At 36.8% G+C, this 16,781-nt stretch overlaps 1 protein-coding gene across 2 annotated transcripts in view; it reads left to right on the plus strand.

Annotated features, from left to right (window-relative positions):
- DCDC1 (doublecortin domain containing 1) overlaps window positions 1-16,781 on the plus strand; it is a 497,179-nt gene that overhangs the window by 401,652 nt on the left and 78,746 nt on the right. For both annotated transcript variants that reach the window (XM_040495539.1, XM_040495540.1), the window contains one exon: window positions 6,158-6,281. In XM_040495539.1, coding sequence (XP_040351473.1) covers window positions 6,158-6,281 — 124 coding nt within the window. The remainder of the gene's footprint in view (window positions 1-6,157; window positions 6,282-16,781) is intronic.

Below are 16,781 nucleotides of genomic sequence, written 5' to 3' on the forward strand. Positions count from 1 at the left end.
CATACAAGTATGCTTCTGTAAATTATAAGCATATTGTATATTATGGTTGAAGTTTTATTTTTGAAGCCTCACACTTGCAGATTAAGTCCTGTCCCAACCCCTTTGCCAAGATATTGTTTAAATTCAGTTTAGACTCTTTTATGAATAGATACCTGACCCAAGAGTATGGCTGGCTAAATATTTAAATCGCCTCTCCCTACGCCTTCCTTTGGAGTTTTCATTCTAGTCTCCTCGAAAACAATGCTGTCTGGGGCAGCATTTCTGTATGCTAAGGTTTTATTAGGAAGTGCCATCCTAGGTCAGCAAAGTGGAAGGAAAATGAGAGCGTGGCAGGGATGGAGGGAAATAATGACACATGCTCCTGTTCTCAGTCTTGAAGAAAGCTTTCCAGTACATCAGGGATTGCTTTTTAAAAACAGAGTTGGCTCCTATTGCAGAGTATGATCTATCTTACTCCAGAATGCCAGAGTTTACCTGTAATAAGAGTATTGGGCTTACCAGAGATTTAATACAGCATCCTCACCACTTCAGATATCTCCAAAGCCACTGAATGTACCAGGTTGTAACATCCAGGTGACAGGGAGGCTTGTACTACCACTTGGACCTGCTTCAGATTCCTGTCGTGCTGTGGACGCCTGTTGAAATTGACAGCCTTCTGGGTTATCTGGTAAAAGGATCAGAGCAGTATTTTTCAAGTGTGGTACATGATGTTTCTAAAACCCACAAGAACCATTAGTGCTGTGTCTTTTGTTGTTGTTGCTGTAGTAAGAGGTACAAAATGCAACAAATTAACATTTATCTTAGAGGAATATCCCTGCATATATCAGACTAATGGACATCTAAAAACTCCATTGATGTAGCAAACCCTTATTGCCCACCCTCTGGCAAGGAAGAGGAGACTAACAATTTGGCTACTAATATAGGAGAAAACCAAGAGAATGTGATTTCATGGAAGTTAAGGGAAATCAAGTCAAGTGAAGAAAGTGTTTTCAGGGAAAAATGACCATTTGTTAGACATTGCTGTTCAGGTGTATCTTCAGAAATGACTTTTGCCTTTTGTAATGTGAAAATCCTAATGGGCAGTTTTATTGGGGTTTCAGAGATGAAAATCTAACTGGATTGGTCTAAGAGAAAAGAAGAGAAGAGGAAATGAGTCTTTTAAGGAATTTTCTATAAAGGAACACAATGAAGTAAGGCAATAACTGAAGGTGGTTGTGGGGTGTAGAGAAGGTTCTTTTTCTTTCTTTCTTTCTTTCTTTCTTTCTTTCTTTCTTTCTTTCTTTCCTTCCTTCCTTCCTTCCTTCCTTCCTTCCTTCCTTCCTTCCTTCCTTTGTTTCTTTTTATTTTTTTCTATGTCAGACCTGGCAGATATTATGCATATGGAATGACCCAGAGGGCAGGAAAATTAATAGTTCAGGGCAGAAATAAAGTCCTAGATGAGAGAGGATAAGGATCTAGGCCACAGGCCAAAGTTTTGGCCTTAGACTAGAGCCAAACAGCTCCACTCTAGCTAGTCCAGAGGGAGGGAGTCTGGAAGATTTGCTGATGGGAAGGTGAAGAAGGTCTCTTTTGAACACTTGTGTTTTGTCAGTGAAATAAGATCTCCAACAGCCCTGAGCAATGGATGACAGAGTGTGGGAGGTTTAATGAGAAGGAAATGGTGTGCTTCTCAGAGGCCTGGAGTCATTGGGCTAGAGGAAGGCAGTGGAATGCCCCAGAAGTCCTAAGGACCCACTTGAGGTTTGCGGTTGTACATTTAAAAATAGTGCTTGTCGGGGCGCCTGGGTGGCGCAGTCGGTTAAGCGTCTGACTTCAGCCGGGTCACGATCTCGCGGTCCGGGAGTTCGAGCCCCGCATCAGGCTCTGGGCTGATGGCTCGGAGCCTGGAGCCTGTTTCCGATTCTGTGTCTCCCTCTCTCTCTGCCCCTCCCCCGTTCATGCTCTGTCTCTCTCTGTCCCAAAAATAAATAAAAAATGTTGAAAAAAAAAATTTTAAAAATAGTGCTTGTCAACACTATTGGATCTGATGTTCCCTTTGTATAACAAATATTTTGTAATCCTAAAATATTATTTTACTATCCCAAAATACAATTTGTAGTTAAGATAACCTAAGCACCAATACAATTTCCAAAGAAATGCCTGTCTAGTAACAATAACTATAGTAAAAGAAAAATAATTTAAAAATAAAAGTAATATATATTTCAATATAATTTCTCAGTACAGTGATACTAGATAACATGATTAAGTTTGCAGATTCTTGTTCCTATGCAAATACCAGCTAAATGTATGAACTATAAATGCCAAATGATACAGTTGTGTTATACTGGTGACTCAAAAGCCATGAATGTTAGTGTCATTAGTGATAGGATTTTTCCAAACGAGTAAATGACACATGAAGCATCAAAGTTACCCTCTTTGAGATATTTTTTTTAAAGGTTTATTTATTTATTTTGAGAGAGACAGAGACAGCACAAGTTGGGTAGAGGCAGAGAGAGAGAGAGAGAGAGACCGAGAGAGACAGAGAATCCCAAACAAGCACCACAGTGTCAGCCTGGAGCCCCATGCAGGGCTCAAATTCATGAAACCCTGAGATCATGACCTGAGCTAAAACAAAGAGTTGGACGCTTAACTGAGACACTCAGGCACCCCTCCCTTTTCGAGATATTAGAGGGAGTTTCATTTCTAGAAAATTTGATGTGTATTATAATCGAGCAAAAATACTTTATTATAAAATGTAGTTTGGTTTTAGGCACTTATAAATAGATATTGATCTAACATGAACATTCGGAGGGAAATTTTCAAGTGTAGAATGCAGGACAAACTTTCTTTGTGTAGGACTTTCCCACACTTTGAAGGACATTTGGTATTCTTGGTCCCCTGCCAGGTGAAATGACAGCAATGTCTTCCAATCATTGTGAGAACCAAAAAGTTCTTAAATTCTCAAAACTCTCTGTAATATATCCATACCACCTCCCGTTCTCATTGTTCTCTGTTGATCTATTGCGTTTCCATGAATGGAATCTTTAATGTGTTTTCTCTAGCCACTGTCGACTATTAAGGTATAGGCTTTCAGTATGTAGAGAATTGGACCAGGGTTGGTTTCTATTTTTTAAAACTTGAGTACAAAAAAAGGAAGAGTAGGGCAATGAGTCAGGACAAGAGCATGACTGTAATGCTGGATCATGAATTCTAGCTCAGTATAGAGGGAAGAGTGGACTTGGTAGGGAGGTATGGAATGTGACAAGGTGATAGAAAAAGTGGTTTGGAACATTTGGTAGAGTAAAGAATTGTTAGAGTGGGCTACTTAAATATGTGAACTAGAGAAAATGGAGATGGTGGTGAGAAGGTGGGCTTCTTGCACTTAAAATTTTAGCAGTGGTACTGTTATTTGTAATGACCAGTTTAAGGCTGTATCCATGGGAAGGGTAGCTGATGTGAGATGGAGTTAAGATTATTGGAGGCACTGAGAGGCCAGGGGGGATTGTCTACTTAGATATTTAAAAGATGTTGAATGATTACCAGAACAGAGGGGGAAGGAACAAAAGCAATCCAGGATGGTAAAATCTTTAATAAATGAGCAGGAAGGGTACAGAGGAACTGATATGAATGCAACAAGGAAGGATAATAGGTGCTCTGGTCTATTGGAATGTGCTTCAAAGCAAAGACCTTTGGAAGAGGATGCGGGAACAGTAGTCTGGAAGTGGTGACGAGGAGCAAGAAAGAGAGCTTCCACACACACCTCCAGATAATTTAGTTTTCCTTTAGCATAAGAATCAAAATTTGTTTTTTATTTTTATTTTAAAGTTTATTTATTTATTTTGAGAGAGAGAGAGAGAGAGAGAGAGAGAGAGAGAGAGCACAAGCAGGGAAGGGGCAGAGAGAGAGAGGGAGAGAGAGACCGGTTCTCAGGAATTGTGATATCATGACCTGAGTCAAAGCCAAGAGTCAGATGCTTATCTGACTGAGCCACCCTGGCTCCCCTAGAGAGATTTTCAATAGAAGCAGATCTTTAGGAGATTGCCAGGTATTCAGAAAAATAAAAATCGATGTGAACTAATTATGTGTTCCTGTCATTTTCACCAGCAACAGCAGGAGTTTACTACCTTCCGATGTTACTCATTTTCCTATAGTTCAAATATGTTGTCTAAAAGAATGAGCTTTCCGTTTCCCCTTAGACTTCATTTCAAGTGGTTGGGTATTTATTGTATGTAGCTAACATTCTGGGGGCATCAAACTAAAACACATGATTTCACTGAGAAATATAACACAGGGGCTATATGCCCTGGCTTCTAAGAGCCTTCAACTTGGTTCCACCTGGTTCCATGTTGGTAAGGAACAGGTCTTTCCTGCCACCCCACCCCTCACCATCAGGCCCCAAGAATTTCCATCAATCTTATGGGAAATCTGGGCCCTTGAACATAAGATTGAGTACTGCAGTTGGTTCTGATGGGGACAGGCTATTTCAGAAAACTTTTAAGCTCAGATGACCATCACATGTGCTCAAAAAGTGTAGGTGATGGGCTGCTTCTTGTATTCTCATTCATTAATCAGTGATTTGTTATTTTAATCAATGTCCATCATTTTATTTCTAGACTCGGTATGACTTAGCTATAGTGATTATTCTCTTGCCATAGTGTTAAAATTTATTGGCTAATATTGATTTAGAAATTTTACCTCTTTAAGTAAAATTGCTGTATTACTTCTTAATTACCAGTGGTGGACTTTATTATGAAGCTTATCTCTCCTTCGTGGAATAAATGAACTAGTTTTCTCTATCTTTATGATTTAAAATATTTTATATAGCATGAAAATGATCTGTTCCATGACCTGTGGAGTTATGCAAGCAAGAGCATGCTCTGTATTTTCTGTCTCAAGTCTATGAGTTTTTTTTTTAATTTTATTTATTTCATCAGAATTTTTGCGTTTATTAAACTACACATGCATAATATATTCTTTAAGCCCTTTCTATGCTAAATATTTAGCTCAGTTTTCCTGTTTGGATTGTATTATATTAATCTAGTTTTATTTGCAAGAGATTTGCTATTTTACTTTTATTTCAAAAACTTTTTTTTGAATCATTCTACTGATGTTCTGTTTTTTAATTTATTTATTTCTATTTAAATATTATTTCCTTTCATGTATTTTCCGTGGGACAATTTTATATATATATTAAAATAATTGACTTGAATATTTATTAGTTCTTCTCTATTTTGCTTTTAATAAAAAAGCACCTAACATCATAAGTTAACCTTGATCTCATGACCCACTATGAAATCACGACCTGAGTGGAAATCAAGACTCAGACACTTAACCAACTGAGCCATCTAGGTGCCTCTAAAATTTTTACATTGTTAGTACATGGCAAATATTACAAATGTTCCAAGAATTGTTGAGAAAGAGGTATTTTCTGTTGGTAGGCTACAATGTATATAAACAAATGGTCATACTTAACATTTATTGGTTTTATCAGTCAGATATTTCATGTCCTTATGTGTTACTCTAGAAAAACTTTCCTGGTGGTTTATAATCTGTTGGTCTTGTAATGATGTCTCTCACAATAATTGTGTTTATGTCAGTTTCTCTTTGAATGTCTCTAGAAAGCTTTGCTTGATTTTTTCTGTCAGTATTATTTTGTTATTTATGTCATTGCTATTATAAAATGGTTATTTACTTTGACTTTTCTTCAAATTCCACTGTCAGTTATAACACTGCCAATGTTTCCTTATTTAAACAAAAATTATTCTTTCATTTTAAAATGGCTTTTTTGGGGGCGCCTGGGTGGCGCAGTCGGTTAAGCGTCCTACTTCAGCCAGGTCGCGATCTCGCGGTCCGTGAGTTCGAGCCCCGCGTCGGGCTCTGGGCTGATGGCTCAGAGCCTGGAGCCTGTTTCTGATTCTGTGTCTCCCTCTCTCTCTGCCCCTCCCCCGTTCATGCTCTGTCTCGCTCTGTCCCAAAAAATAAATAAAAACGTTGAAAAAAAATTAAAAAAAAAATAAAATGGCTTTTTTTGTATGTCTCTTGTACACAGCAAATGATCAGATTTGGGTTGTTAATTCAAACTGAACTTTGCCTAGTACATAGTAAGAAGTACTCAATAAATATCTTAAAATCATATTTAATCTTACTAAATTCCTTTTTGTATCTTATTTTGTTTTAGGTGGGCCATAAAACACGAAGGGACTAATAAACCGGGCCAGTGGAAACATTCCAGAGTTGAAAATCCTCTCTGGAACAAGCTTACCTACATGTGGCCAGTTCTTCCCAGTGGCCAACTTAATAAGGTTGTATTTAGTATAAGACGTGGTTGTTAAGATTTACTTCTAGTCCCAACATGTGGTCAATTTTTCTGAAAATTTCCATGGAACTTGAATTACAGTTGTTAGGTGCAAGAGATCAATTAATTCTGTTGTTCTACCAATTCATTAGAAAGATGTGTCTGAGTCTTTCTTTATTGAAATGAATTTAGTTCATCTTGTACTCTGTCAAGTTTTTCTTTATGTATTGTGAAATTTGGCTCTTAGAAACACACATGTTTGGAAATATTATTTCTCTCTCATGAATTGAAACTTTTATCATTCAGTAAAGATTCTCCCTAGCTCTAGTAAAAATCTCAATTATGCAATATTAATAGAAATATCCCAGCTAATTATTATTTTTTTTATTTTTACTTGCTTAATATATCTTCTTTCATTTCTTTTACTTTCTATATTTGTATATTCTGTTTTAGGAAGTTCCTTGGTATACAGTTAATATGAAAACAATTATCTGACAATCTTTAAACTAAAGGATTTGGTCTTTTCTATTTTTTGTCACAACAGATATTTTTGGATTATTATTTGCTTTCTATATGTCCTGGTTTTCTTATGTTTCATTTTTTCTCCATTTTTTATGTTCTTTTAGATTGACTTTTTTTTCTCATTACATTTCCCCCTAGTAGAGTTTGGAAATTATACACTCCATTTCCATTCTTTTGTGTTATTACTCTGAATGTTTAAGCTTGCATATGTAAGTGATCAAAATCTAAAGTAAACAAATATATTTATTCTTCTCCCAAATAATTGAGAACATTAGAATACCTTAACTTCAGTCACACAATTTGTAACATATGCTATTATTGCCATGAAATTTATCTTTAAAAAATTTTTTTAGGGGAGCCTAGGTGGCTCAGTCGGTTGAGCGTCCGACTTTGGCTCAGGTCATGATCTCACAGTCTGTGAGTTTGAGCCCCACATTGTGCTCTGTGCTGACAGCTCAGAGGCTGGAGCCTGCTTTGGATTCTGTGTCTCCTTCTCTCTCTTCCCTTCCCCTACTCATGCTCTGTCTCTCTCTCTGTCAAAAATAAACAAACATTAAAATTTTTTTTTAATTTTTTTAACATTTATGCATTTTTGAGAGACAGAGCATGAGGGGAGGGGCAGAGAGAGAGGGAGACACAGAATCCAAAGCAGTCTCCAGGCTCTGAGCTGTCAGCACAGCTCTGAGAGCTCAGAGTGCTGACAGTTCAGAGCCCGATGCAGGGCTCAAACCCATGAGCCCTGAGATCATGGCCTGAGCTGAAGTTGGACGCTTAACTGACTGAGCCACCCAAGCTTCCCTGAAATTTATCTTTTTAAAAATTTCCCCAAAATTTTAAATTCTTATATGTAGCAAATATTTATTTAGATTTAGCCCCATTCCTTCCCCCTCTTTATTGTTATAATTCCTTCTTCTATCTCAGTCCTTCCACCTGTGATTACTTTTCTTCTATCTAGCATACCCTTCTTTAAGTTATTGGTAACAAACTCTTTTCGTTTTTACTTATCTGAAAATGTCTTTCTTTTGCCCTCCTTTATATAAGGTATTTTCACTTAGTGAATGGAAGATGTCATCACTGACTTCTACCTTCCATTGTTGTTATTGAGCAGCCATCTATCTTTCTAAATGTTAATCCCTTGAAGGTAATCTTTTCTCTGGCTACTTGTAGTATCTTTCCTTTTCTTTGATATTTTTCAGCTTCACCACAAAATGTCTAAGGGAGGATTGCTTTTTATTTTTCCTGCTTGGGGTTCTTGAATCTGTGGATTGGTACCGTGCATCATATCTGGAAATTTGTCACCCATTGTCAAATAGTCTCTGTCCTATATCCCTTCATTCCATTCTTTACAGAAAACCCTGATTAGGTGTCAGCTAGAGCTTCTGATTTTGACCTCCATGCCTCCTAATCTCTCTTTTGTATTTCTCATGTCTTTGTCTCTTTATGGTACATTTTTGCATTGTGTTTTTAGGCATTTTTCTTTCAGATAATTAATTTTCTCTTCATCTTTATCTCATATATTTTAAACTACAAGTGAGGGTCAACTTGTGTGTTATGAATTCTCAGTGAAGATTATTTTTCTCTTCTACACAGAGAAAATGTTTGAAATAATCTATTTTACTTGCAGCCACCTGGAGGGTATCATTTCTGGTTTGCTTTTTCAATGATATTTAACTTATTGTGACTCTTGTTTTATGAGGGGAGAGAGTTTTCTGTTAGACTTCCCACTTTGGGTAGGCCTTGAAATTTGTCTCTTGTGTCCTTCCCCTGCAAGACAATGGAAGGAGAAACTCAAATTCATTGGGGTATGTCAAATTTCCTAAAAATAAAATCCAGTTTCAGCATTTTGTTTACCTCTCTGGGTCCCTAGTATATTTTGCTTTATCCTCATGTCATTGATACACTTTAAAGATTTTTAGAACTATTTTCTCCTGAATTTTTTAGTTGTTTTGTCATGCTTTCTGATTTCAATCAAGTTTTCTCTTTCCCTTAAGTCACATTTTCCTATGCCTCCTCACTGATTAAATGAGTCTCAGCACTTTAGGAAAAAGACAGATGGAGTCTGAAGCCAAGAAGTCATTTACTTAGGCCCCAAAGATATTCTTATATTTAGACGTTCTTATATTTAGTAGTGAAGCAGCAGTCTAGATATGAGTTTTGTTAAGTGGGAAAGAAGTTCTTCCAAATACCAGAGGCTGTGGGTTGGGCAGCCTGAGTCAGTGACTAGGTAAACTATGTGTCTAAGACTCGTGTTTGCAGCACTAGTGAGAGCCAACATGGAGCCAAGGGCAGAGAGGTGGCACAGAGAGACCAATGGGCCCAGAATAAGCCAAGGAAAAAAACTGCGAATTGTACCAACTCACCAATTCTAGATTTTTCTCCAGAGGTTCAGGAAAAACAGAGGCTAAAACCCAGAGAGGAGACAGAATAACATACCCCTCAACTGATGGTGTTCAGATGCCAGCAGGTTGTCCAGTGGCCAAAGAGCACAAGAGGCTAATACACAGAAGCCTCTGAGGATCAAGGCTGCGTACTCACCTGTAGACCATGGACCCCTATCCTGGTGGTATACAGTTTATAGAATTTTCATCTACCTGAAACCACACTGAGGAAGGGGAAGGGAAGGGTATATCTCTGAAAGGAAACAACAGTTCTGGTAAAAATTTGAAACTTCAGTTTGGTTGAATATGTATAGAAAGGACACAGCTAAAAACAAAAACCAAAAAAGCTGTTTTAAACTGGCAGAAATTGGAACGCCTCTAATTGGAATATCAAGCTTCCTACCACCCAGTGGGGTGGGAGGTGAACAGAGATGCCTCACAAGGAAGTGTTCTTTTGTAGGAAAAGAGAGAAAATTATAATAATTTCAAATTTCACAGCTATTGTGCCTACATCTTTAACTTCAGTATATAAGTAAAATAACTCAGTTAATTAATTAATTGATTTAAATGATGCATGGTAATTATATTAGGAAACCTAAGTTAACTCCGTTCCTTTAAAATTTACCATTAAAAAATGCATTTTTGTGAATGGTCTGAGATTTGACAGCTACATGGTCTTAGGAATAAAAATGGACTACTGAAAAGTTCTCTAGCCATTCAAATAGAATAATAGCATTTGGGTGGAGAGATAAGACTGTACCCCAACAAAACTCTGGTCCTCACTGATAAACCAAAAGGAAAGGACTAAGGCATTAAATTAGCTAAAATAAGACAAATTGACCGTGTATTTCAAAATGACTCAGCCTAAGAGTACTCTTAGTTCTTGCAATGTTTGAGAAAGAGAAGAAAACACTTACCAGGCAGGGATCTTAAAAAGTTCTTACTCAAATTAAATATAATCTGTTTTATATGGAGGAGTTCGTACTCACAAACTCATGAACTGTGAGATCATGACCTCAGCTGAAGTCAGACACTTAACCGACTGAGCCACCCATGCACCTCAGGATATCAGTACTCTTAAGATATGTTAAAACCTTATAAAATTATAAAGTTAATGAATTCTTTTTGTTTATTCTGTGACTAAATTCACTGGAATAATTTATCGGAACTCAAGCTATTTTCTTATCCCTTGGGAAAAAAGTTGTAAATTGAGAAGTTGTATTTTTAAACACTTAAAGGTAAGGAGCAATGGATTTTCATATTCAAGGATGAAATTGCTGGAAAATTGAGATTAAAGAGACTTAAGATTTTGGAATGGGCCACTGGATAGTGATTTTTAGATTCCCAAATTATTAAATTAAAATGTAACTATTAGGAGAGCCCATTTTAAACAAAATAGTGAAAAGTAAACATTTTATTAATTTTTTAAGACATTAAAAAGGGGAAGTGTAAGAAGGCCCAAGCCAGGGAATTGAAGAATCCATTAGTTTATTATTAATAACACATAGATGAAGGAGGACCAGTATGATTAAGAAATTTAGATAACTAGTTAAGAGTTGGACTTTCCAAAGAAGCACAGCCTCTCTCTTGTCATGAGAGAGAGGTGAAAGAGAAAAAGCAGAATTATCAGCATAAGAGAGCACCGAGACCCATCTCCTGACAATGCAGCAACAGCATGGAATATTGTGAACACAGAGAAGACCAATAAAGAAATGAATGGGAACATAAGAATTCCAATGGAGAAAATGTTGGGGAGGAAATAGCTCTCCATGCTTATTAGTTAATTATACATGTTTTGTTGTCCTTCGAGATAATATTATGTTTCTTTGGGTTGTGTTCCATGGTGTCTCATATTATAGAGAAGACCCTTGGGCTTACTTCATTTAACTGGAAAGCAAAGGAAGCTGTCTGAAGTCAGCAATTGGTTGGTACTGTGGGGCTACAGTTGCTGTCTGTAGCAATTTAGGAGCTTAGGAACTTTTTTAAACTTTTAGTTTAATTCCAGTTAGTTAACATACAGTGTAATATTAGTGTCAGGTGTACAACATAGTGATTCAGCAATTTCACATATCATGTGTGCATCATGACAAGTGCACTCCTTAATCCCCATCACCTATTACCACCCCCACACAATCCCTCTGCTGACCATCCGTTTGTTTTCTATCATTAAGAGTCTGTCTCTTGATTTCTCTCTCTCTCTCATTTGTTTTGTTTCTTAAATTCCACATATGAATGAAATCATGTGGTATTTGTCTTTCTCTGACTGACTTATTTAGCTTAGCATTATACTCTCTAGCTCCACCCATGTGGTTGCACATGGCAAGATTTCATTATTTTTTATGGGTGAATAATATTCCATTATATATATATGTGTGTGTGTGTATACGTATATCTACATATATGTATATATACATGTATACATATATGTATATATGTATATATATGTATACATATATACGTATACATATATATGTACACATATATACGTATACATATATGTAGATATATGTATATACACACATATATGTGTGTGTACATATATACATATGTATATACATATATGTACATACATATACATATATATGTATATATATGTATACACACACACACACACACACACACACACACACACACACCACGTCTTTTTCTTCCCAACATCTTTTTTATCCACTCATCAATCGATGGATACTTGGCCTGCTTCCATATCTTGGCTATTTTAAATAATGCTGCTATAAACATAAGGGTGCATGTATCCCTTGGAACTGTTGGGTTTGTTTTTTTTTTTGTATTCTTTGGGTAAATTTACTTCTTCCTTACTGATTTGGATGACTTTTATTTCTTTTTGTTGTCTAATTGCTGTGGCTAGGACTTCCAGTCAATGTGACAGAAATGAGAAGATTATTCTCCCTCATCTGTCCCATTTCATGATCATTTATGTCTAAAACTCGTGTAAATGTTGATTTGCTCTGAATTGCCTAAGATCTTTGTTGTAAAATAATTACAGGTAAGTTCTGAACTTCTTTTTTTTTTTCACTTTTAGAGAGAGAGTGAGAGAGTGCTCACATGTGTACCTGTGCACACAAGCAAGGGAGAGGCAGAGGGAGGGAGAAAGAGAATTTTAAGCAGGCTCCACACCCAGAAGGGAGCCCATTGAGGGGCACAATCTCATGACCAGCCCTGAGATCATGACCTGAGCCAAAATCAAGAGTTGGACACTCAACCATCTGAGCTACCAGGTGCCCCAGTCCTGAATTTACTTCTTAAAGAAATTATGTAACTTCACTCTCACCATCCCTCACATTAAGTGAAATGTTTATATAATACGAATGCCTCAAATGAAACTACACAATGAGTTTGTCATAACATATTTCTTTTCAGTAACTGTAGTAAGGGAGGACAGCCCCATGTTCCTCCATTGATGATAGATACATATCTTTATATTCACCTTATAGTCTGTCCTTTGCTTTTAAATTCCATGGAGATAAAATGCCCTCAATGAAGGTCAGGAGTACAGAAAAACTTTATTAATTCAAAGTTTGTTTGTTTAGAGGGGTGATGAGTTAGCCTCATTGTATGCCATCATTATAAACATATTTACTAAACAAAATATTATATTACAATATAATGGAAAAAAGACTAAACTGAAAAGCACTCTACTCATGAGACTTTGAACATTTATTTACACTGTGTTTATCCTAATTAAATGCAATTCATTTTATTTATTCACTCATTTCGCAAATTAGAGCATTATAATAAGATACTGTTTCAGAATATTTAATTTTCACAACCTTCAGATTTTGTTCATAACATTTAAAGCACATTTTTGAACTATGTGTTTGTTCAATATATTTGCAAGATTCTAAATATCTTTCAAGAGAATATAAATTAGTAAATTTTCCTTATTATACTAGCTTTTAAAAACTGGTCTCTTTTCCATAAACTAAAGGCCATGCATTTTGGTCTGTATTATTCTGACATGCCAGCATGTCTCCCCAGCACACCTGGATCTTAGACACTGCTAGGATTCTAAGGCCACATCTGTAGTGATTGTTTGAGCTTTCTGCCTGCCTATCATGACTTCTCCATCCTTTGGGTGTTGGTACCCATATCCCCTTTAGGAAACTTCTTCCATTAATAGTTCATGCGGATTATGGTCTCATTGCTTGGGTTCCTCAGAAAGCAGAATCTGAGGCAAATGGCTTATATGCTACTATCTCGTTAGGATGTGCGATCCCAGGGACAAGCAGGGAAGGAAGGAGAGCCAATAAGTGATGTGCTTTCAAGCTGTCTTTCAATAAGCCATTTAAACAGTGATTTTAGGAGAGTCTCTCCTGCAGGAGAAAAAGGAAAGAATTGATCCATTAACTTCCATCTCATTTGGGTCAAAGGTTTGCCCCAAGTTCACACAGCGAGAATGATGGCTCAAAAATTCAAATTCAGGAAGTCTGACTCCAGAGCCCAAGCTCTTAGCCACTTCATGAGATGCTCTTCTGAATGTTAGTGATAAGAACTAAGAAGAAAATAGAAGCAAGAATAGGGGATAGAGAATGTTGGGGGGGGGGGGGGGGGGGAAGGTGAGGCAGGAACAGGGTTTGGAAATTTCTGATTGCCTTGAGAAGCCTTTATTGAGGTAATATTTGAGTAAAGACCTGACGAACAAACAGTTCCCTAGGGCAAGAACATGCCAAGAAATGCAAAGAGCCTGCAATGGGGTCTTTCAGGAACAATGAGGTAAATATGGCAGCAGTATTTGTAAGGGGGCGAGCAGTGGGAGATACGGTCAGATGGGGTAGAGATCATGCAGAGCCTCGTAAGCCATTTGAAAATCTTTGGCTCTCGGGGCGCCTGGGTGGCGCAGTCGGTTAAGCCTCCGACTTCAGCCAGGTCACGATCTCGCGGTCCGTGAGTTCGAGCCCCGCGTCGGGCTCTGGGCTGATGGCTCGGAGCCTGGAGCCTGTTTCCGATTCTGTGTCTCCCTCTCTCTCTCTGCCCCTCCCCCGTTCATGCTCTGTCTCTCTCTGTCCCAAAAATAAATAAAAAGTTGAAAAAAAAATTTAAAAAAAAGAAAATCTTTGACTCTTACTGAGATGGGAGGGTGTGGCACAGAAGAGTTAGAGGGGTGATGTGCTCTGACTTAAGTATAACAGGATCATTATAATAATGGAACAAAAGGGGGATAAGATGGAAGCAAGAATAAGCAGAAGAGTTTTGCAATTTGTAGATAAGAGAAACTAGTGGACCAGCACTGTGGGAGTGGAGGTGTTTAAGAGTAGAACAGTCCTAGATATATTTTGAAAGTAGAAGCAAGTTTTGCTGATGGGTTAAGTTAAAAATAAATAAATAAATAATTAGAAAAGGCCCAATATTGGGAAATTTAGATAGACATTTTAATTAACTCATGGGATAAAGAAGAAATCATGATGAAAAATTAAAAAAGAAATACTGTATTTAAGAACCAAAACAAAATGTGTGAGATGTAGCTGAAGTGTACTTGAAGGAAATGTACAACCTTAAATACTTAAATTGAAAAAGAAGAGAGGCTAAAAATTAATAAGCTTCCAATTTGAAAAGTCAGGAATATAATAGCAAAACAAACTCAAAGAATTAGAAGGAAAGACATAGAAAGTTATAAGAGCAGAAATTGATACGATACATACAAAACAAATCAACAAAGTCAAAAATTTGTGGCTTTGATATACCTGGCCAAACTGATTAAGAAAAAATAGTAAAGGTACATAATATTAGAAATAAAGGAAAGATGTAAATACAGATACTGAGAGATTAAGGAGATAATAAGAGGATAGCATAAGTAACTTTATGCTAATAAATATTATAACTTAGATAAACAGAATGGTCAACGTCCTGCACAGAAGTAACTTAGAATGGAGTCAAGAAGAAACAAAAAGCCTGAATAATCCAATAATTGTGGAAGAAATAGAATCAATAGTTAAAATCTCCCCACCAAGAGAACACCAATACCAAATAGATTTATTGGCAGATAAAAAAGAAGCAACACTGTCTAACTCATTTCATGAGGTTGGGATAAACTTAATACCAAAACTCGACAAAGTTAGTATAAGAAAACTACACATTAATTTCATTTATGAACATACATGCAAAAATCCTAACGTAAATACTAGCAAATTGAATTTAGCAATCTGTAAAAAAGATAAGACACTGTGACCAATTTAGATCGATCCATGAATGCAATATTAGTTTAAAATTTCAAAAAAAATTAGGGATGGCTGGGTGGCTCAGTCAGTTAAGCCTCTGACTTCAGTTCAGGTCATGATCTCCCAGTTTGTGAGTTCAAGCCCTGTGTCAGGCTCTGTGCTGACAGCATGTGAGCGTGGGGCCTGCTCTGTGTCTCTCTCTTCCCTTCCCCCACTCATGCTCTCTTTCTCTCTCAAAAATTAAATATTAAAGAAAAAAATTTTAAATTAATTAATGTAATTAACACAGAGCCGATGAAAGGATAAATAATCATACAAACACATCTCAACAAATGCAGATAAAAAGATTTTTATATGACTCAATGGACATTCACAAAAAAAACTTACCAAGATGGGATTGATAGGAAGTTATGCAGAGCATTAATATCCCACACAGACTTTTAGAAAACTAAGCAAGCTGATTCATAAATACATATGAAATATTAAAGGGCCAATAGAAGCCAATTTCCAAAGAATAATAACAAGGTGAGGGTAGTTGCCCTGTCAAGTATCAAAACTTATCAAATATAAAGCTGTTGTAATCAAGGCAGTAGAGTCCTGTATAAGGATAGGGAAATCAACAATTGAAGAGAATAGAACACATAGAAACAGATGCACACTTAAATGGAATTGAGGTATTTTACAGGATGGTCATTGCAGATTAATGGGGGATTAATTGCTGCCAGGACAATTATTTATGCAGATAGGGAAAAAAATGAAAGAATTTAGACCTTGCCTAACAACATCATCTCTGATCATCTGTCCCCTTATTTACTCTTCTTCCACAAAAGTTTATTTTTGTGACTAGCCATACCATCCACCCAGTTGCTCAAACTACAAACCTGGGAGCAATCCTTGCCTCTTTTTACCACCCAAATAGCATGTTCTGTTAATCCTTAAGTCTCTTACCTACACTATGCCCTGTCTTTTTACCCATCCTTTACTGCACTAACTCCAACTGAAGCTTCAGATCTGCTACACTGCATTTTTAAGGTAGGTTCTCCTCCTGTGCGGTCCCATCACACCCAGTTCTCTGTTGCGGTTGTACACACACTATTGTAATTGCCAGTTTATTTCTAGGTAAGTTTTTGAGGCCATGCTGGAAATTCCTTGAGGAAGAGTATTCTGTCTTGTGCAGTTTTATTTCCAGTGCCTCCTACTGTGCATGGAATATAGTAAACCATCAATCAATATTTAGAAAATGCATGAATAAATAAATAAATAAATAAATGAACGATACAAAGTAAGTGAGTTTGGCAACTGAAACATCTGAAATTTGTCTAAGTTCTTTTGTGCTTTCATTCTGGTTTTTGGAGAGCTCCTCAAATATGTTCTTTTTGCCAAATAGATCTAGCTTAAGAGGATACTATCTCAGACTATTGTAAAACCACTCTT

Source organism: Herpailurus yagouaroundi, unplaced genomic scaffold (genome assembly GCF_014898765.1).
Source record: "Herpailurus yagouaroundi ecotype Mexico unplaced genomic scaffold, PumYag 187, whole genome shotgun sequence".
NCBI classification, from domain to species: Eukaryota; Metazoa; Chordata; class Mammalia; order Carnivora; family Felidae; genus Herpailurus; species Herpailurus yagouaroundi.